The sequence below is a fragment of the Polyodon spathula genome, chromosome 20 (assembly GCF_017654505.1).
Source record: "Polyodon spathula isolate WHYD16114869_AA chromosome 20, ASM1765450v1, whole genome shotgun sequence".
Classification (NCBI taxonomy): Eukaryota; Metazoa; Chordata; class Actinopteri; order Acipenseriformes; family Polyodontidae; genus Polyodon; species Polyodon spathula.
The window spans coordinates 13,423,683-13,445,032 of record NC_054553.1 but is presented as its reverse complement, the minus strand read 5'-3'; the positions used below and the strand labels follow the sequence as shown (position 1 = coordinate 13,445,032).

Below are 21,350 nucleotides of genomic sequence, written 5' to 3'. Positions count from 1 at the left end.
ATCACTTTAAATCTTCCACAGTCCTGGTGGTATTTTACCCAGTCTTGGTGATTTATTAAGAAAACAGAAACCGTGGAAGAATTCTGAGATTTCAGAATATTGTTACAATTATGATATTGATACTATTTCAATTCCAATTCCTATACTTTTGAATTATAATTCATTGGTTATTCACAAGTGATAATGTTGCGGTATTCTTTAATTGCCGTTATGCTGTAGTTCCAGGATATACAACAATTCCCAACTACTTTTTTTTAAATTATTCTTTTGAGTAAATAAATAATATGATATAATAATTCAGCTCTATATTAATTTAATTATCTCTAATGAGCATGAGCCTGGTTTACTGGGTGTCTTATTTTTGCACACTCCACATATTGGCATATTTAAACAATGTATTTCTGGTAACATTACATTGTGTCTCTAATTACTTTGTTTTTACATAGCAGTTACTTAGCATATACATATATATGTATTTACACATAATTACAATGCTATTATGCACAGTTCTAATGTAATTGGTGTGTATATCTTTTTGCACGATATATGTAAGCACACAATTGTATCAGAAACGGGTTAGGGTTATATTGTGCAAAAACATTTACACATTAACTAAATTGTAACTATGCATAATAACACAGTAATTATGTGTAAGTACACATGTATTTACTAAGTAACTACTGTGTAAAAACACAGAAATTAGAGACACTTAATGTAAAGTGTTACTCTATCTTTAAAGTGTGTGTTTAAAGACCACAGCACAACTTCTCAACCAAAGCACTTTGGTTTCACTCACTAGCTAGTGGCGACTGTCTTTTTAACAACACCTTTCACTCCTCATTAAATTCATGGTCCAGCTTTTGATTGCTTTTTACTTGCCCATTCCTAACTATTGCAGAAGCTTTCATCCCCCTGCTGGTTTCAATCTTCTCTCTCTCTCTCTCTGTCTCTCTCTTTTCTCATTGTGTACATTCCATTATCTCCAAAATGGAAAGCTTGAAATTTAATGAGACAGACTCATGTACAGTCATTGTTATCGACCTGTGCAGGTATTTAATTTTTTCTTCAGAGAAATCCCTGCCCTTTTAAATTAAAATCAAGAAAAATAAAAATAATATTTACAGTTGAGTTGCCGAGATATATAATATTATCTGGGCCTTCATTAGTTTTAATGTCATACAAGCAAAAATAGGAATATGGTATACAGTATTGGCAACAAAACTCCCCAAGTCAACCTACTACACCTTTTATATGTTTGCTGCCAAGAATTCATTTTTTATTAATTTGGCAAAACACAGGTTTCTTATTTTTAAAAGGACAACTATGAATAATTAAAACAATAAAAATAAAAATGGAATGATAATTTGAGTGGAAGGAGCAATTATATTTTATAAAGTACTTTCAAAATGAATGTTGTTTTTTTTGTTGTTTTTTGTTTTTTTTACACATCTGCCTAGTTCAATCTTAATAAAGTTTAAATAACAATGTGAAATCGAAGTTCAGATTCCCCTCAGAGCTGAATTAAATGGCATATGAAAGAGTTAGCTGAATCGGCTCAGGGCTCACACAGCACATGTAAAGCTGCAGCTGGATCCTGTGAAGAACTCCAATTAATGTGAATGAATTCTCAGCAGCTAATTACTTCACAAGCAGCATTACTGTAGCCAGACGGTCTCAGTGTGTGACACACAAGGACAAACCACAAAGAAACATCTGCTTTATCCTTCATTTTTGTGTAGTTAAAGCACCACAGAAAATCTGCTTTATATTTAATTTTGGTGTTTTCAAAGTCAAAGCATCACAGGACTCACTGTGATTAGCAGGACAGATCGGAACTTGACTTTATGATTTTTTATTTTTTTTTTTTGCTATTTTTTCTGTTTCAGTAGCTTAAGTTCGCTTCTTAATTACATCGAGTCGCCCAGCGAGTCGGAGTCATCCAATGAGAGAGGGAGATACAGGTCCTGTGGAGGGAAAAACAAACCAGCCAATCAGCATGTTTGTACCAGCAAGGTGTAGTAAAGCACAGTAAAAGCACAGTGGCAAAGCAACAGGAAAGCTCACAGATATGTATGGTGAAGTTTAAGGTTTTGAACGGAAAACATTCTGGCAAGCCTTACTTTCCATTTTAAAAAATGGTATCTGCTACTACACTAGGCTAAATAAATCTGTTTGCAAACCTTACTTTCAGGTGGTGATGCACTTCCTAGTGTGAAATAGTCCCCAACCCTTCAACACCTTATTTCCTGACTTTAGCCAACCAGCTGCTTCCTCTTTTGATTGACATGCTTTACAGCCAGTAACATGCTCTTACCCTAACTCAAGCCTGCTGACATGAATTTCTTTTTTATCTTTTATTATTTATGATTTTATTTTGGCATAGCAAATGGAAGTGCATAACAGGTAAGATTTATGGAATTATTTTATAAGCTATAACTGCTTTATGTAATTGTAGCAAACAAAATCATTACATTTTCACTTCCATTAGCTACATGCATTTCAAATGTGCAGTTTTATAGCATAACAGGGCTGAGGCTGGACACGAACCGGAGACCTCATGTGCTGAAATCGAGTGTCTTAATCACAATGCAAAAGAGACAGGCTTGTCTGCATTCGTGGTTATAGAGATTTTAACCTCATCTCATCTCATTGCCTGGGGACAGAATCTGTAATGACAGTGCATCACACAGCACTGCCATTTACACTTGCAAACATGTCTTTATCTGGTACTACTTTAGGGTTAAGGAAGTTTTTGGTTTTGCTGACAAACAACTTGACAGTGTCCAAGAGACCTAACATTTAATTAGTAAGCTATTTGATATTAGGTTTGTAAACCTATCCCCTTAAGGGACGAGTCACGCAATACCTTGTGTTTGCGAAGGCTGCCGGGGCTGGTGGGTGTTGAGATGGGAGATTGCTTTGAAATGGGGGTGGACAGCTGGCTGCTGGAGGTGCCATTGGCTGTGGAAAGAGAAAAAGACGAGCCAGTTTGAATATAAAGGAGCTGCCGCCTGCAACGGCAAGGCACAGACAAAGAATACGCAAAGCAGCCTGAGAAGATAAACTCTTCTGGTTTAAAAACCTTTTTGTTGTTCAAGGCTCGAGAGCCGTTGTGGCGTTTCATTATATCTTCCTTTCAGAGGTAAACACACTGGCCTTGTTCCACTATATTTGCAAGTTGCTAGGAGACTGACTAAGTTTGTTTACAACACAAGGTGGTGTGATCCAGTGCCTGCCAGCCTCTATCTGGTCAGTTGTACAAACATCACAATGTGACCAGCGTGTCTGTACCAATCTGAATTCAGACCCTCCCCACCCTCCAAAAAAAAAAAAAAGTTTATTTCAACAGTGTAGTGTGCCACAAAAGCAACACTTTGAAAAGCTATCCAATACATTGCCAAAAGCACATGTTTTGTTTCTTTTTAAATTTAAACTGTTCTAAAGCTAAACAGCCACTTAACAGGTAGTCTGTTTTACAATACAATGCAATGTCTCTAGTCTGAGAAAAGAACTAGCCTGACTATACAGAATCATAAGGTTATGTTCAGTCTATCTTCACATGGAGTGACTGACAGAGCAATCTTAATCGTGAGCTTGAAGGTGTTGAATGTAGACTTATATTAGAAGGCTGTGTGTTCCAGTGGTTAAAGAAATGGGCTTGTAACCAGCCGGTCCCCGGTTCAAATCCCAGCTCAGCCACTGACTCACTGTGTGACCCTGAGCAAGTCACTAAACCTCCTTGTGCTCCGTCGATGGGGTGAGACGTTGTTGTAAGTGACTCTGCAGCTGATGCATAGTTCACACACCCTAGTCTCGTATCTTGTAAAGAACTTTGTGATGGTGGTCCGCTATGAAAGGCGCTATATAAAGATAATTATTATTATTATATATGAGGTTGAGCAATAAATCAAGAGGCAGGGAAGTGTGACCCTTTATTGTGGTAGGATACAGATAATAGGAACCAAGAAACATCATCAGTGTTGTGAGACAACAGCAGAAATGTTAGTTAACTTGACATATTCAAAGGTGTTTACTCCTTAATGTACTCCTATTTTTTTGGAAAGCACAAATCATTTGACAAAACTGGAACCAAACAAATAATATAAACCAAGGTCTCTTACGCATTTACAGTTTGGAGTAAACGCTTTAAAAATGTGCTCAATAATACTTTCTTCGAAGGTCTGATTGAGTGTTTGAAATCCATGGGTGATTTCCTCACAAACATTTGTGCTTCCAGGAGCATCTACATGTAAACCTAATCCTGACTTTAAATCACAGTGTTACCGACCAAATCTTTAACTCAATCCTAACCTTAAAGTCACCATCAGATTACAAAATTGCTGCCCCCTCAGCGTGATTAAAAGTATTACTCTCTATTCAAAGTGTGGCTGCTCCCTAAGCATTCAGTACTGGATGGGTAGAGGAGGTAGGCGAGTGTGCCACTCGCAACAGAACTGTGTAGAGGCTCAGAGCTGGATGAATGGTGTTTTTAATACCTTTCTCCATGATATCTACTGTGGGCTCTTTTTTAATCCCAGAAACACTGGCATAAACACATTATACATAATATACATTCAGATGAAAATAGAGCTAGTGTGAGCTTGAAGAAAAGACTGTTAATCATCTCAGCAAAGCTCAGCCAACGCTGGCCACCATCTCCATGAACTAAATTAAGCCGGCCAGACACTGCCAACTGTGGGCTGTCTGAAATCACTTTACCTATTGTGTTAACAGTTTAGACTGCAGCGAAATGGCAGTGAAATGGAATCAAATGGTCCTCGACATGTATTTTGTAATATATAAACGCTGCATCTCCTTGTAAAAAGCCTCTTCTAAGATAGAGTGGGCACTCAATATGGGTCATTCTTGAAAACAAACTGAGTAGGATGAACAGGAAACAGATGGTCCTGCACAAATATAATCATTATGCAAGGAACAGTATACTTGTAGCATTGTACAAGCATGGAAATTGCAAAACTAGCATGCAAAATTCTCAGAACCAAAACAATCCATTCCAAGAACATGTGCTGGAAGATTATTAGGTTACAAAAGTAAACGCACAAAAGTAACGCAGTCCTGTGGAAACAGGCCAGGTGGGAATGCAGTGGCACACCTTATCCAGATGCCAAGTACAGCTGCTGTCTTTAAAATTGACTTCTTCACTACATTATTGAAAAACCCTTGGGAGCCAGACTGGGGTTCCTCAATTGGAAGTGACTGGATACAAAGGCCTCTTATCTCCAGTGCTGCCACGATGGAGCTCAACATGAGAGGCTAACACCAGACTACTCTGTTTATCAAATCACAGGCCTTGAGTGCCAGATTAAATGCTCAGCATTGAACAGTGAACAGCACAAAGTCTGATTTTAATTAATGGCCTGCTCCGGATGCATTCTTCTCTAAGTAGGGCTAATCTGTTCTGCATGGCTGGTGCCTGCAATGCTCAAGGTGACTTTTGGTGGGCACCCAAACACAACACCTCTCAGAAGAACAGATTTGTTTTTCTCTTGTGTGACATTATTCAAGGTTAACTGTGTAAATTTATATGTGTATTGAGCTAAACACATCTAGAAATGATGTCACCCAGTTTGAGACATACAGTACATTAACACTAGAACTGCCACGTGGGTCATTGTGACCAATTTTGCACTTAAAATGTTAATTACTCTTCCGTTGTATGTGTATGTCTGTTTTTGACTTTTTCTTAATATATGAATTAAATATCCTGATGACGTTTGATAGCCAAAATCACAAAAATGATAAAAAGTTATAAACAGTTCTATCTGGAACCGCCACATAGGTCAGTGTGACCCATGCATTACAATACATGGATTTTTTTAAATATAAAATAAGATATTCTATTATTTTTGTAAATACAGCAAACAAGACACGCCTCCTCCTCCTAGCACACATGTTTTTTTTAATTTTTTTATTTCAAGCTTTTGTTTGTGTGACTGACTACGAAACAGAGATTGCTATGATAGTGGATTTGTCAAGATACCAACTCAGTGAAAGCCTTGTTGATTTTCAATGTACCTGGGAGACAACAATCCTTTGTTTTGTTCCACAAATGCAACTGGGAATATAGTAGAAGGAAATATTTAATCTTGAAAGTAGTCATTTTGATAGGAATACGGCAAGCGGCACTCAGATTCATACAGCAAACCAAAATGTCAAAATGACAAGTAGGATAGAACCGTATGTACCTAAAATGAAACATATTTTATAATTCTTTTTTTTATATTATTTTTAGAAGAAAAATATTTTGTTTTTGCAGGTTTGTATGTACCAGTTTACATGTGTTTACACAATAGTATTCGATGGAACTTGGATGCAGGCACAGCTGGCAGACGCGTACGCTCCTCCTTAGAGTACAATGCAGCCACCACACCGGAAGTATTGTTATATTTTCTTTTTATTTAGTATTAGAAACAATGATTTCGGTTTTATAGTTTTGTGTGTGCATATACCTGTTTACACCTGTGCACATGTATATGTACATGCTCGTTTCTTTTGAAATGTGTATTTTATTATATTTTTTCTGTTTGTAGTCGTGCTGTATATGCGCTCATTATAAAAATAAAGCATTTTATGTTTAATTTTACATTCAAATACAGTGTTTCTGAGATGCAAATTTAGATGTGATGTTCATGAATATAACTTTTCAGTTGTATCCGATAGTATGTCTTTGATTTTCATAACAAAGCATAAAGGACATTCAAAGAGGAGGTTAAATGTCTAAGAGATACAAATGACAAAATCATACATGAAGAAAAATAGCAAATCTATTAAATGATTATTTTTCACAAGTTTTTACAAAGGAGGATACGGACAACATGCTCCACATGTCAACAAGTTCCTATCCGGTTTTAAATAAATAGCATAACCGAGGCAGAAGTGTTAAAGGGACTAGGAGCTCTTAAAATAACCAAATCCCTTGGGTCGGATCAAATCCCCCCAATAGTACTCAAAGAAATGAAAGAAGATATTTACAAACCGCTAATCAAGATCATGCAACAGTCTCTTGACACAGGGGTTGTACCGACAGACTGGAAAATCGCAAACAAAATACCGCTCCACAAAAAAGGAAACAAAACTGAACCAGGTAAGTACAGACCAATAAGCCTGACTTCTATTATATGCAAACTTATGGAAACTAGAATAAGATCCAAAATGGAAAATTACCTACATGGTAACAGAATCCTGGGAGACAGTCAACATGGTTTTAGAAAAGGGAGATCGTGTCTAACTAACCTGCTTGATTTTTTGATCGATAATGGATAATTGCAAAGCATATGACATGGTTTATTTAGATTTCCAGAAAGCTTTTGACAAAGTCCCACATAAAAGATTAATTCTCAAACTGAACGCAGTAGGGATTCAAGGAAACACATGTACATGGATTAGGGAGTGGTTAACATGTGGAAAACAGAAAGTACAGATTAGAGGAGAAACCTCAGAATGGAGCGTGGTAACCAATGGGGTACCACAGGGATCAGTATTAGGTCCTCTGCTATTCCTAATCTACATTAATGACTTAGATTCTGGTATAGTAAGCAAACTTGTTAAATTCGCAGACGACACAAAAATAGGAGGAGTGGCAAATACTGCTGCAGCAGCAAAGGTCATTCAAAATGATCTAGACAAGATTCAGAACTGGGCAGGCACATGGCAAATGACATTTAATAGAGAAAAGTGTAAGGTACTGCACGCAGGAAATAAAAATGTGCATTATTAATATCATATGTGAGATAATGAAATTAAAGAAGGACTCTATGAAAAAGACCTAGAAGTTTTTGTTGACTCAGAAATGTCTTCATCTAGACAATGTGGGGAAGCTATAAAAAAGGCCAACAAAATGCTCGGATACATTGTGAAAAGTGTTGAATTTAAATCAAGGGAGGTAATGTTAAAAATGTACAATGCATTAGTAAGACCTCATCTTGAATATTGTGTGCAGTTCTGGTCACCTTGCTACAAAAAGGATATTGCTGCTCTTGAAAGAGAGCAAAGAAGAGCGACCAGAATTGTTCCGGGTTTAAAAGGCATGTCATATGCAGACAGACTAAAAGAATTGAATCTATTCAGTCTAGAACAAAAAGAAGAATACGCGGCAACCTAATTCAAGCTTTCAAAATTCCAAAAGGTATTGACAATGTCGACCCATGGAACTTTTTTGACCTGAAAAAAGAAATAAGGATCAGGGCTCACAAATTTTGATTAGACAAAGGGACATTCAGAACAGAAAATAGGAGACACTTTTTTACACAGAGAATCATGAGGGTCTGGAATCAACTCCCCAGTAATGTTATTGAAGCTGACACCCTGGGATATTAAATCCGGGAAAAACACTGTTAAAATATTAGTGCTTTTGTTAACATGGAAGCTGCCACTTTGGCTCGGTTCACTGCAGTTTCACTGACACTCGTTACTTCAAACACAATTTCTCCGGTTCTACAAGAGTGATGGGAAATGGCTCATTTGAAAGGTAATAACTTGGACTAATTAGCTGTCATTTGGGTATTTATTTATAAAATAATACTTTTTAATTTTTACAGAACTGTCTCTTTAGTCATAGTCGTGCCCCACACTTTGTGCACCACCGACCTAAGGAGTGTCCAATGCGAAGGACGGTGAGCAGACTGCATGCAGAATGGACTGTGAATTAATAATTCTTTCTAGGAAATATTGGAGGCAGGAGAATTAATTTAATGGCAGTTATACAAAAACTATCTATGACCTTTGGAGATTGTAGACTGCAGATGGAACTGGCGGTAGGTACATCAGATATTGGAAGTAGATGAGATGAGATTTTACAGTCTGGTTGCATAGTGCAGATGGAAACGTGGCACATGGCAGTTACACACAGTGCAGTTCTGTATAAACAGTCTTACTGGATTCAGCTGGAGACTTGCTGCGTCGTGTGGGTCCGGGACTCTTAGCTGAGCTTCTCTGGGATGGGCCTCCTTTCGAAGTGCTTCCTTTCATCACTCGGCATTCTGTGAACACAGACCCCACACCACAATTACAAAGACTACAGAGACAGGGTGACTGGAACAGCCAAGAAACATCAACTTGGACAAACTGAACGACACACACACAAACAAAAAGACGAGAGCTCGCAGACTCATGAAAACCCTTCCTATCACTGTACACTATGTTATTACCTAGAGAACTATGTTTCTGAAGTTTCTACAGAAACAGAATTACTCACACCTACCAAAGCTTTTAGAAACTGGGATGGTTTGTGATGTTGGGGGTTGGTAATAATATTAAGGAGCAGTTCTTCTCACAGAATGTATTTAATTTCTTGGAATGATGAATGACTGTGGTGTCGGACATTTATTGCCTATTTAACCCCAATCAGACCCTTACTTAGTAAACTGTCTTGTTTTGCTCACTCTAATCGAAACTAGGTAAACCATTTAAAAAATCTACAGTGATTTGCAAGACTGGCGCTGCATTGAGTGCAGCCTCTAGCTCAACAAACCAGGTCAGAGCTAGACAGTGAAATATGAGTCATACTCAGTTATTTATATAATGCTACCATTTAGGGAAATCTGTCTCACAGCCCAGAGTACCAAGGGGTTTTCATGAAGTTAAAATCAGGGACAACAGAAATCTGCACGCAGAAATCCATCAGATTTTGGTTTTATTCCGTCTTTCCGTACAGTACAAATCTCTATAGGTCAGTGTTGCTGATTTATTTGCAGGTTAGGTAGTGTTACAGAATTAGGAAGGAGGGGGCAGATTTTAGCAGATCATTAAAAACTACTAGAACCCATGACCCCCACTCCTTCCCAAGCAGATTTCTGCAGATTGTACCTCAATGTTCACAGATTTCTACTGACCTTGGTTATAACCCCCCTGGGGTGTTTTGGGTTTGGTTCCCCCCGGGGAAAAGTGTGCTGAAAGAAAGGAACCAAATGATTAACCAATGTGTTCTTCTTGCCACCTCTTACTTTCTTGCCAGGAAATGATACAGCTTAATTTAGGTCAAGCCGACAAACATGTTGGCTAATATCACGTAATAATGCGTCTCATGCATAAAGTTTGTTAACTTGACTTCCTTATAGTTTTGATAGGTCATCTACAGAATAAGGTGTATTTTTTATTGTGAACACGTTAGTTTAGAAACTAAAAACTACCCTGTTGAATGACTTCACTGTGGTTTCTTACAAGTTTCATACCGTGTTTTAATGGATGACATTTTGTCAATTGACACTGTTCAGGTAAACAGGTGTCTTCAAATTCTTTACTGTGAGCTTTGATGCTGACACACTTCTATAGAATGGCTCTCACCTGTTGAGGACCTTAGGGCTAGATGAGTCACCCTTCAGGTTAAATAAACGTTAACAAGGAACAAGAGACTTGTGATTTTGAGGTGCCCCTGTCAGAATATAAAATGTGTCAGTTTGGATTTCACGCTAGCATGGATCTCCCTGTGGTAACAAATCAAACCCCTATGCAGCCCCATGTGTTCCTCATCCTGTGTTTCAACAATTTAGGACTCATGAACCATTGGGAGGACTGACAACGCTGGGAGCTAAAGCAAACACAGCAACGGGAATAGGGAAGCAATGTGTCTGTGTCCCAAACCCAGCCTGGAGGATAAATCAATTGCATTTTCTACAAGCTCATTGTACAGAGACGTGACAAATGCCCTACTTTGATCTGTATTCGGGGGTTATTTAGGGACAGGGTCAATGGTGCTATTGTGGTTAAACAAAAGAACAGACGAGCTTAATCCAGACCTGGGCTTTATTGTTATGGATTGTAACATGTTATTTTCGATTGAGGTTTTCAAGTAGACCAGCATGGCGGAGAGGTACACACGCAGTGTTAATGAATGTGTGGGATTGGTGTGAATGTATGTAAGTCATGGGCTCATAGTACAGCATAGGCCTTCCATGAAAAGTATCCAGACAGGCCCAAGCCAAGTCAAAAGCATGCTTCAATACTGTACAACAGGTTCCTGTTCAACATCTGTAAATGTAGACCAGAAGCAAAATGAAAACATAATGTTCTGTAATTATTTTTCATATGATGTGCTTTGATTTTCTAATTGTAGTCCATGAATTATGTGCTTATATCCCTATATATATTTTCCTATCTCTAAGACATAAGAGACAGCAGTGTAAAACATTTTGGAATAATACCAATGTCATTTTCTTATGGTTTAATTTCCCTTTTGTATATCTATTGACTGATTTTTAACATGGAACTGAACTTCACAAAATAGCTAATTGGATATCAATTAAATCATTTATGCCAGTCTAACAGAGTCATGTGCAGCTAGCTTTCCTGTCGAAGTTCATTCGAGGCCGAATTGAAACCCAGACAGCTGCGTGAGACTCGCGTCCCACAGTCTGCTGCAGAGTTCAGGGTCAGGTCAGGTGGTGTGAGGGAAACACTGACAGCAAGCCAACATCTTTCACTCCAAACCTCCCTAGGGCTGCAAACAGAGAATTGCCTCTGAAAATCTCCAGAATTGTAGTGTGCTCATTACTTCATTGACTTCAGAACAACACAACGATGGAGAGGCATTTGGTGCAGTATTTGTCTTTCTCTGTGTCTAATACACCTGTCTAGGGATGCATGTTCACACACTATGGGCAACAACTTTGTTATATCGTCTGCATAATTATTAGATCAATGTTTAAAAATATTTCATATCAATTATTAATGGAACAGCAATTGTTTTTCATATTATGGTTGAATTATTTTGTTTAAAAGTAACATGGAGTTCAATTATTTTAATCATTGTTGTATTTGCCTTTTAGAAACACGTATTTCTGCAATGGTAAAGCAAACACTGTTTTATTTTAAAAAGCCAAGATGTCTTCTGCAAAATCTTTGGTATAGTACTGTCAGAAAACCTTATTTACACTTTACAGATCTATTAAAACCAGCCTCTATGTCAAAAATGACAACTGACAATATTTATATCACAAGTCAAATCATGCAGTCACACCTTAATCGATAGTCTAGAACAGTTTCATGTTTGTCAATCTACTTTATTCATAAAAACAGACTGAAAAATCAAAAACATTAAAGCTTTGTGAATAGAGCCTGACATGCAAAAAATAAATACAAATTAATTTGCCTGACCAGGACCTCTGGCAGTACTGACAAGTATTTAATCCTTTCACACAGTTCTGCAGCGTTATTACAGTAGAGAAGAAAGGCTGGGAACTTATATATTACATTTTGCATGGAATAAATTCTACTTAATGCGTCTTTGATCTTCCTGTCATGGGCTATCGTAAGTGTCAATGTCAAATGAGATTTACTGTATAACACATGTTCAGTTTGTTAGGACTAGGAGCCAGTAAGAGAGCTGCATTTAAATGCAAAGTTGGAAGATAGGATACTGAACATACAATCCATATCAATGGACACTCAGCTGGAATTCAGACAAGCTAAGGGATACTGTAATAGAGGGGGATATAAAAAACAGCCAGCCTGACCGAGGGAGACACTCCTTCAGCTTGTCTGGTAGTGGCTTTGGAGCCAGTAGTTTGGTATCCTGAGCAAGATGAGTTGACCACACATTTGGTGTTAGAAATGGGATGGCTAACACAAGACTGCAAGATCTTATGCATATTGGTTATTGTTTTGTACAAGGTAACACTATTACTGCAGATTACCAATGTGGATTATTCGTCTTGCAACAATTTATCAAATCATATGATATCTGATATTTAAATCGCTCAGAAGAACAAGTTCATAAAAGCAAGACATGCAGATGGTATGTTAAGACACAACCTTTGACAGTACATCAACAGAAATTGAATTCTAAAGTGTAATAAAAATCCCTTGTGTTTGGTTTCTATGGTTCTACAGGACTTTATAATGGTGTCACATGAGCAAAAATTACAGAAAATACAATTTTTTTGATGTATCCTTGTTAAAGTTTACTTAGGCATTTCCATAATTGTAGGATACCATTATTTTAATTCATTAAATCATCATTTTGAGCTTACAGTATAGCCTCTTAAATTCTGCACAGTATATATGTGAACACCGTACTGGCTTCTTGTGAAGGAAAGGCAGCTCTATGGTAAAACGTTTGAATGTACTGGGATTGTTCAATAGTTCTTGCACTATATTTGACATTGTTTAGTAAAAGTAGACTTGGAAGATTTAGCTTAACAGCTGCATAGTCAGTTGAATAATAAAAATATCTGCATAAAAACGCATCATCTGAAATGTGGCAGATCTCAACACAGCTGCCCTTTAACTTCCTATTAATCCTGATGGATAGAAATCCAGTGAAGAGGTCCAAGTGTGGTTTTCTGACTCACCATTCTCATCCAGGGAAAAGTCATCTTGGGCGTAACGAAACTTTTCTGGCCCACACGCAATAAAGACATCATCATCCCCGAAGAAGTCTTGAAGGCATGTCACCTGAAACAAAGATGAAGACAAATGAATATACCATAAAATAAAAATAAAAACCTCACAGAACATTTCCGACAGTGAGGGTCAGAGCAGAGCAGCTATTATCCCACAGGTATATTCCCTGTGAAGCTAACGGGGCTCCAAGGAGTCTGAGCAATCCAGTACAAAATGTAACCTAAAAAAAGTCTTCATGCACATGAACTATGTTTGTAATAGCATAAATATGCACCGTAGCACTACCTGTACATAATGATCCATGTTAGGATACCGTATCCATTATCTAACAGGTAATGACCACTGCGTTGACTGTTAATGCTTAAATAGAACCTTTAATGTACATTTCTGATGAAAGCATGCTGTTCTACAGTGCTTACTCATTATAATACACTGTAGCTTAGGGAATTGTACCATTTTATGATGGAGGAAATACTATTTTGTAACTAGGAGTTAATGTGTGCTGGATCGCACACCAGATCCCAGAACCAGTATATTTTTTGTATATGATATGCAAATGTTCAACCGTTTCTTGTTACAAATAAGAACTCTATATGCATAGTGTGTACATCAAAAATAATGCTTTCCTGTTCCATGAATTGAATGACAAAAGTGTTCTGTGACAATGTGTTTTTCAGGATGCGACATCTATGAGTAAGACAATTAAAATGTGTATTACATCTGCCACAAACTAGCGCTCTTAACAACAGTGTTGTCGATCCTATTCATCAGACTAGTCAGCCGCTACTGGCATTGTTCAAACCTGAAACTGTTGTTAAAACAGAGCTGTGCACTTACTGACGCCAACAAGAAGGCACGAAACCCACAAGTACTTGAAGAACTAATTCCTCAGTATTAGTAGCAATACAATCCCCCTAAAGCGGGTAATGTGTTCATCCAATCTAGTCTTCTAAAACATGTAATCCACTATGCAACCAGTTGCTAACAGACATGGAGCAGCTTGGCAGGATCCTCTGTGCTGCAGTGCTGTGAATCTCAGTGTTGCAGGTCTGATTCCCTGGACTAACACGTTCTGGAACCTGCAATCTTGCAGTGCTTGAAGGATGTGTGTTCTACCAGGCAGCAGGGCACCGGGGTTAACAATAGAGTCGAGTATAGCACTTCTTTACAGTCATTTAATCCAGTCTCTACCATCCTGACATTTGCCACATCGTTTCCATATGAATGGGCACTATAATAGGGGAGATGCACAGCCTCAGTGCAGTCAATCAGCCTGATCCCTTTTCAGTTAAGCGTTGGTTAGGGTGCAGTTCATAACAACTACTGTGTGACTAATATTCCTAATGAATGTCATGTGCAAGTCTCTTTTGAAACCTAGTGCATCCGTATAGGCCTGTACTGTACCTCTACAAGACCAGTACCATAGACACAACATCCATGCTTTTATGATCACTGGAACTGGCATTTTGTCTTCAGTACTTTTTCACATGTTTTTGGGCTGCATAACCCTGGGTTCCAATTCTCTATGCTATAATAAACAATCAAAATGTTAAAGACTCCAGCAGGTTAAGATGAAAGCCTAATAAAAGTAACTTCACAGGTGGGAAGTAGACTGAGTGGTAGATGTACTAACCAGTTACAAATAAGTCAGAAGTCTAGGGTGAAGTGTACTAAACAAGCGCAATGCTGTTAGTGACTTTTTAGGGAATGCTTTGTGGCAGCAGTTTTTCTTTGCGGTTCACCCATAGATGAATATGTAATTATCAGCATTCCTGCATAAATTTGCAAAAATTATAATGAGGTGTATTAAAGCTGCTGGCAACACTTACAATTGCATCAATTTGTTAAGAACTTTTGAAAGCATGTTTTAAACAGTCGCAATTTTTGCTGGCATTCCCAGTCCACTTTTTCTCGTGTGTTGCCAGTTGTGCTCAAGGCATTTTTGAGGCGAACAGCCAAAAACCTATTTCCCCTAAAAGCAGAGTGTACTTACAAGCCCTGAAAACAAATTTCTATGACACTTCTAGTTTCCCAAAGGTGTTAGGAGCAATAGACTGCAAACATGTGCCGCTAACCCTGCCAGCTCATTCTGAAATCTGTAAAGGACTAGAAAACACACCTATTCTATTAATGTGCAGCTGGTTTGTAATTGTGCACAATTTAGCACTGCACCACTTACTAACTTAAATAAAAACAGACAGTATACATTTGGCTTATAGGCTACTAATGATAATAGAAATTAGTGGTATACTGCAAAATTTGTTGCTGGTCCCTTGAAATTCGTATTAACGAGAACTGACTGTCCTCCTATAAGTATCATAACTTGTCAATGCTGCACTATGATCTATTTTGTGTTAATTGCCAAGGTTATTAAGTAGGTCAAATTATTATGAATAATAATAATAATAATAATAATAATAATAATAATAATAATAATAATAATAATAATAATAATAATAATAATAATTAAAAAATGCTAAAATCATTTAGTTTCAATTAAAAAATAATCTTTTATTCGCATTGTACACCAATGTGTACAATGCAGCTGCATGATTTATGTTGTGTTAGGTATTCATTAGATTTTACTACTATACTGTATAGACGTATTGTACAGATTTGTATTTCTTTCACAATGTAATGTTTAGCCTACCCAAAACACATTTTGTGCGATGATTTATACATTTAAAATATATACTATAAATGTATGTGTGTAAGCAACTTTATTGTACTTTTTAAAACCTGACAACTCTTAATGTCGGACAAACATATTCGGTTTAGAGAGGGTCTACTGTATGATTATGAAAAGCTTTTTGAGAGAAACACATTTTTTATTTGTGGGTGAAGGTGGGGACCCCACTATAGAATCTGATGGTATTAAACTGCCTTTCATTATTATTTATCCGAAAAAATGAAGCTCGACTCTTGCAATGCTAGAGATTTCGCTAAGATGACAAATATTTAAATGAGTCATTAAAATATTTTTTCTTAGTACAGACGACAAAATGTATACTATGCAAATTATTGCAACAGAAATGCAAATTGCGGTATGTTTGCACTGCTACTGGCGCATCTTAGTACACCTGCCCCTGAGAGTTATAATTGGAACATACAAGAGCCAATCAAAATGCAAATAAGTATTAAAACTGATGGTTTTTTTAAAATTTATATTCATATATTCTACAATAAACTTTGCAATTTGTTTCCAATATTTAATTCCAGGTCAGATGGGACAGACTAGTAAACAAAACCATAAATATTATAAACTAAATAAATGCAACTGAAATCCTATACTAAAGCATTCTCAAAGCAACTTACTCCAGGTCATGATAACCTGAATGCTTTTCATAAAAGAGAACACAACAATTCTAATACTAAAATGAATAAGTAACAAGTTAAAACTATTTCAAAGTCCCTAAATAAAATGTAATAGTCGTTTATTTCTTGCTTTGTAGCTTTACTGAGTGCTATTTTAAATACCTTTAATAATCTAGCCTTATATGTTCTATTGAAAAACTCAAGCTGATCAATGACCATTTAACTAAGTAACCTCTGTATTTGGCATGCATTTTCATTCCAGGTTCTGCTTCCCTTTTCAAACTCAATTTCGGTGTGTGTGTGTTCTGTTATGCTTAAACCAGTTGAAAAATATAAAAAGTTGATCTAAGTAAAAGCAGAGTGTAACATAACACAGTGAAGGCATTGCAAAGCACAGGTAAACATTCTAAAGCCCAGAGAGGTACAGTACAGCCTACTCACAAACCATGGCAAATGCATAGTATAACCATGGGAAAAGACAAGGCAAACTGCACAATTACATTGCAAATGTACTGTGCTAAACTTATATAAGAGAATCAGATTTTGTAGTCACTCATTAGGCAGTGCTACTGTATAAGATGCATGGTATGTAATACCAGTCTTGTATTGTCAGATCATGGAATTTCAGAACATAGCTGTACATCACAATCAATGTTATTCCATGATGCTGACCCCAGAGTTAATCTGGATTCCAATTCTATACTCTTATTTCAATGCATACCAGAACCAGTTTCACATTTTTGTAACTTGAGGATTGTCACTGACATGACCCACTGAAAAAATTCACGATAACTGAAAACAGATGATACAATCTAAATCATCAGCTTCATGCCCTCCACAATACTGTATGTTTCATCAAGCATACAGAATTGTTACCCAGGTGCTAACTCTTGGTTCATGGTCACTCATGGAAAAGCATGGATTTGTATGTACAACCATGTTCTGACAAAGTTACAAGAATGTGGTGCTGTATACCAAGCATGGCCTGGCAATGGTTAACCATGGTCAATCAGGGCTGACCATTTGAATAGTCATGGTTTAACCCTAACTTTGTTCTAGCTACTGGAACATATCTGAGCTCTGATACAACACTGTTCTTCTGCAATCAGCCTCCACCCCCATTAGTCCCTTGCAGGGAACTCAATCAATGCCAGCTTTCAAAATTAGAATTTAATACCCCAGATCACATTATGCAGCTTGTCTCTGGGGTTTGGAAATACATGCATATTAAAATTCTGAGCTGCGGAAAAGCATCAGAAGTGAATATTCTGACACTTTGGAATGTTTAGCAATTTATTAAAATTGTCATCAAAGCAGCCCCTTGAGTTAAATTTGCATAAGTGACGTCTGAGAATCAAGGTAAGTCACCCTTGGTGTTCACGTGGAATTATCTATTTCTGCAGTGCAAGGCGCCTTCATTTATATTCTATTGAAACAAAAGCATGTGGAAGTGATTCTTGCGTACACAAATATTACAAAAGACACCACCAGCAAATGGGAGGAGAAAAGGAAAGCCTCTTTAAAGTTTAAAACTGTAGTGCCAAGCCTATGCTCAACACAGGCTATATAAACAAAGCAGTGTGACCTAATTTGAAGCTCAAAACTATCTGTGTCTACATGAGTTGTCTGTCCTTTGATCATCCTTCATGACTCTTCCTGTGTGTGTTTGAGGACGGGGAGATCAGGCACTGAAGCAGGGGGTGCTGGGATGCATGTATCCATCTCATATCACATTAGATGACTGCTAAAACCAAAGGACCCACATTTGAATCCCTCCATAAAAAATGAAAACGATTCCTCAGCCCAGACCTGAACTCCCCCTGCCTGCCGTTCAGTCCTGCACTCCTCTCAAATAGACACCGTTGGTTCTGTGAATTGTACTGTGTCACATGGTGTTTGTTGTGTGATGTGGAATTGTGTAGTGCTGGCTCTGTGTCCACTGTAGGGCTATATTGAGAATGACATCACCCAAAAACTGGGTTGTCAAACTTCAACCAGGCAATCTTTATATCTTTATCTAGTCTAACTTTAAACTACATTGTAATAGTTCCTTATTAGTACTGTTATATTAATGAGGCTAATTAGAGAGAAAAAAATAACCTTGATAATACAAGGTGTAGTCACTGTATTAGGCACTCTTCTTTAGCTTAGAACAGCGACACTCAATTATTTGTGCTAGTTCCAAGGTTTCCACAGCAACCATAGTGCTTCAGCCATTCCCAGGGGTTATTTGATTCAGTTTCCATCAATGTGACAGAGCCAATATTAATGTGGACGGTTAAACTAGCCAGAGGATCTGGCAGGTGGGAAATGGTCCATTGGAATCCACCAGGGGCAGAGCAAGGGTTAATTTACGTTACATCAATACAAAGGTTACTTGGTGTATGTAATGGTCAGGAAGTCTCATACTGTAACAAGTTACCTCAATCGGTTCATATTTTACTATACAGATCAGCATGTAAAGGGTGTTTTACACGTTGAAAAAAATATTAATTATGTATGAAATTTAAATTCAATGCGTAAAGAATACACATAACAATTTTGCTGCTCAGCTTGAGTTTGCATATTATCAAGCTTCTTGTACATCATGGGTTTCTGGCATCTCAATGGCCAGTTCTGAATAAACTGCATGCGGGAGCTAAAGAATGCCGGGACAGTTCACTGTAGGCTGTCTGGTAAATGCCATATGTTGCATAGTGTCTACATTACTCAATGACCCAAAACCTTATCTGAAGCACTGCTATGGCAAGAGAAATATTCTATAATATAATACGATATAATAATATAGTGATATCTGATAAAGCTTTTCATTGACATGACACTAGTAACCAGTAATTAAGGTTGTTATAAAATAGAAGTATGCAGTGTTTTATTTCATTGCAGTACCCTGACCCCTACTCTTACCTTAACCTAATCATTATAAACACTTCCTACATGGAAACAAAGAAGATGATGATTGCATTATGTATTATAATATTCTCTATAATATTTTGCCCTGTGACAGGGGTAGGAGCCCTGCACATGAAAAGGGGGCGGGGCAGAAGCCCTGCTGTTAAAATGGATTGTTTTGTTTGTATTTGTATGGTATGGTATTATTTAAAACAAATGTATTTGTTTATTTTTAGAATGGGGTATCCCCTGCCCGTGTGCATTTGTATTGGGTATTATGATTTACTTACATGTATTTATAAATATGCCAGTGAAGCCGTACGTTTTGTTATTGTTTTACAGCGTGGATGGGAAGCTCCATCCACATTAAAAAACCTTGTGTAGAAGGTGGACATCTCCCAATTTAAGTGATTTAATTTGTTGCTAACCGGGAGATGGTCAACTGCATAAAAGCCTGCAGCTCTCTGCAATCTGGGTGGGTTATTCTGAGGAGAGAACGAGAGGGAGCAGCATGAGTTTAAAAAGTATAAACATAGGATCAGTAAAAGCAATCTGCCCAGCCTGACCTGTGTGTTTCGGTGTTTGTGATTTTTGTTTTTGTTTACATCTTTTGTTTCGCTCTGTGAGCAAATGTGTTTTAGTTAAACCTTTTATTTTCTTTTTGTTTAAATAAACGGCACCACAGCGCCTTTAAACCTGCAGTACTTTGTGTGTATCTCAGTTCCCACTTCTGGCCCGATGTCACCACTCTGCCAACCCTGTCACATGCTCTCTAAATATATAGTATACAGTGCCTATAGAAAGTCTACACCCCCTTTCAAATTTTTCACCTTTTGTTGCCTTATAGCCTGGAATTATTATTTTTTTTTTTTTCATTTATCTATACATCCTACCCCACAACTTCCAAGTGAAAAAATATTCTAGCTTTGTAGAAAATTAATTAAAATAAAAACTGAAATAACTTGGTTGGATAAGTGTTCATCCCCTTGTAATAGCAATTCTAAATTAGCTCAATTTATCACACACCAAGTTAAGTGGCCTCCATCTGTATTAAATAGTAGTGATTCACATGTTAAATTCAAGATAAATTCAACAGTTCCTGTGGGTTCTTGGGTTTCTCTGGGTTGTTCATTTCAAAGCAAAGACTCAACCATGAGCACCAAGGCGCTTTCAAAAGAACTCCGGGACAAAGTTGTTTAAAGGCACAGATCAGGGGATGGGTATAAAAAAAGATCAAAGGCCTTCAATATCCCTTGGAGCATGGTCAAGGCGATTATTAAGAAGTGAAAGGTATATGGCACCACCAAGACCCTGCCTAGATCAGGCCGTCCCTCCAAACTGGATGACCGAGCAAGAAGGAGACTGATCAGAGAGGCTACCAAGAGGCCAATGGCAACTTTGCAAGCGCTACAGGCTTTTATGGCCAAGACTGGTCAAAGTGTGCATTTGACAACAATATCCCAAGCACTCCACAAATATGGCCTGTATGGTAGGATGGCAAGAAGGAAGCCATTACTCAAGAAAGCCCACCTTGAATCCCGTTTGAAGAATCCAAAAAAAAAGCCACTCAGGAGATTCTGTAGCCATGTGGCAAAAAGTTTTGTGGTCTGACGAAATTAAAATTGAACTTTTTGACCTAAATACAAAGCGTTATGTTTGGCGCAAACCCAACACATTGCATCACCCAAAGAACACATCCCTACTGTGAAGCATGGTGGTGGCAGCATCATGTTATGGGGACGTTTCTCATTGGCAGGGACTGAGGCACTTGTCAGGATAGAAGGGAA

The 21,350-nt window shown here is 37.6% G+C and overlaps 1 protein-coding gene across 2 annotated transcripts in view; it reads right to left on the bottom strand.

Annotated features, from left to right (window-relative positions):
- Positions 1–680: 680 nt before the first annotated feature.
- Positions 681–21,350, bottom strand: part of LOC121295208 (neuronal migration protein doublecortin-like) — a 74,093-nt gene continuing 53,423 nt past the window's right edge. The window contains exons 4-8 of one of the 2 annotated variants that reach the window (XM_041219626.1): positions 13,308–13,410; positions 9,852–9,908; positions 8,895–8,999; positions 2,867–2,961; positions 682–1,964 (exon numbers count right to left, since the gene is read on the bottom strand). In XM_041219626.1, coding sequence (XP_041075560.1) covers positions 1,908–1,964; positions 2,867–2,961; positions 8,895–8,999; positions 9,852–9,908; positions 13,308–13,410 — 417 coding nt within the window. In that variant the 3' untranslated portion in view covers positions 682–1,907. Of the gene's footprint in view, positions 1,965–2,866; positions 2,962–8,894; positions 9,000–9,851; positions 9,909–13,307; positions 13,411–21,350 lie in introns of both variants that reach the window. The other variant, XM_041219627.1, reaches the window with a different exon arrangement.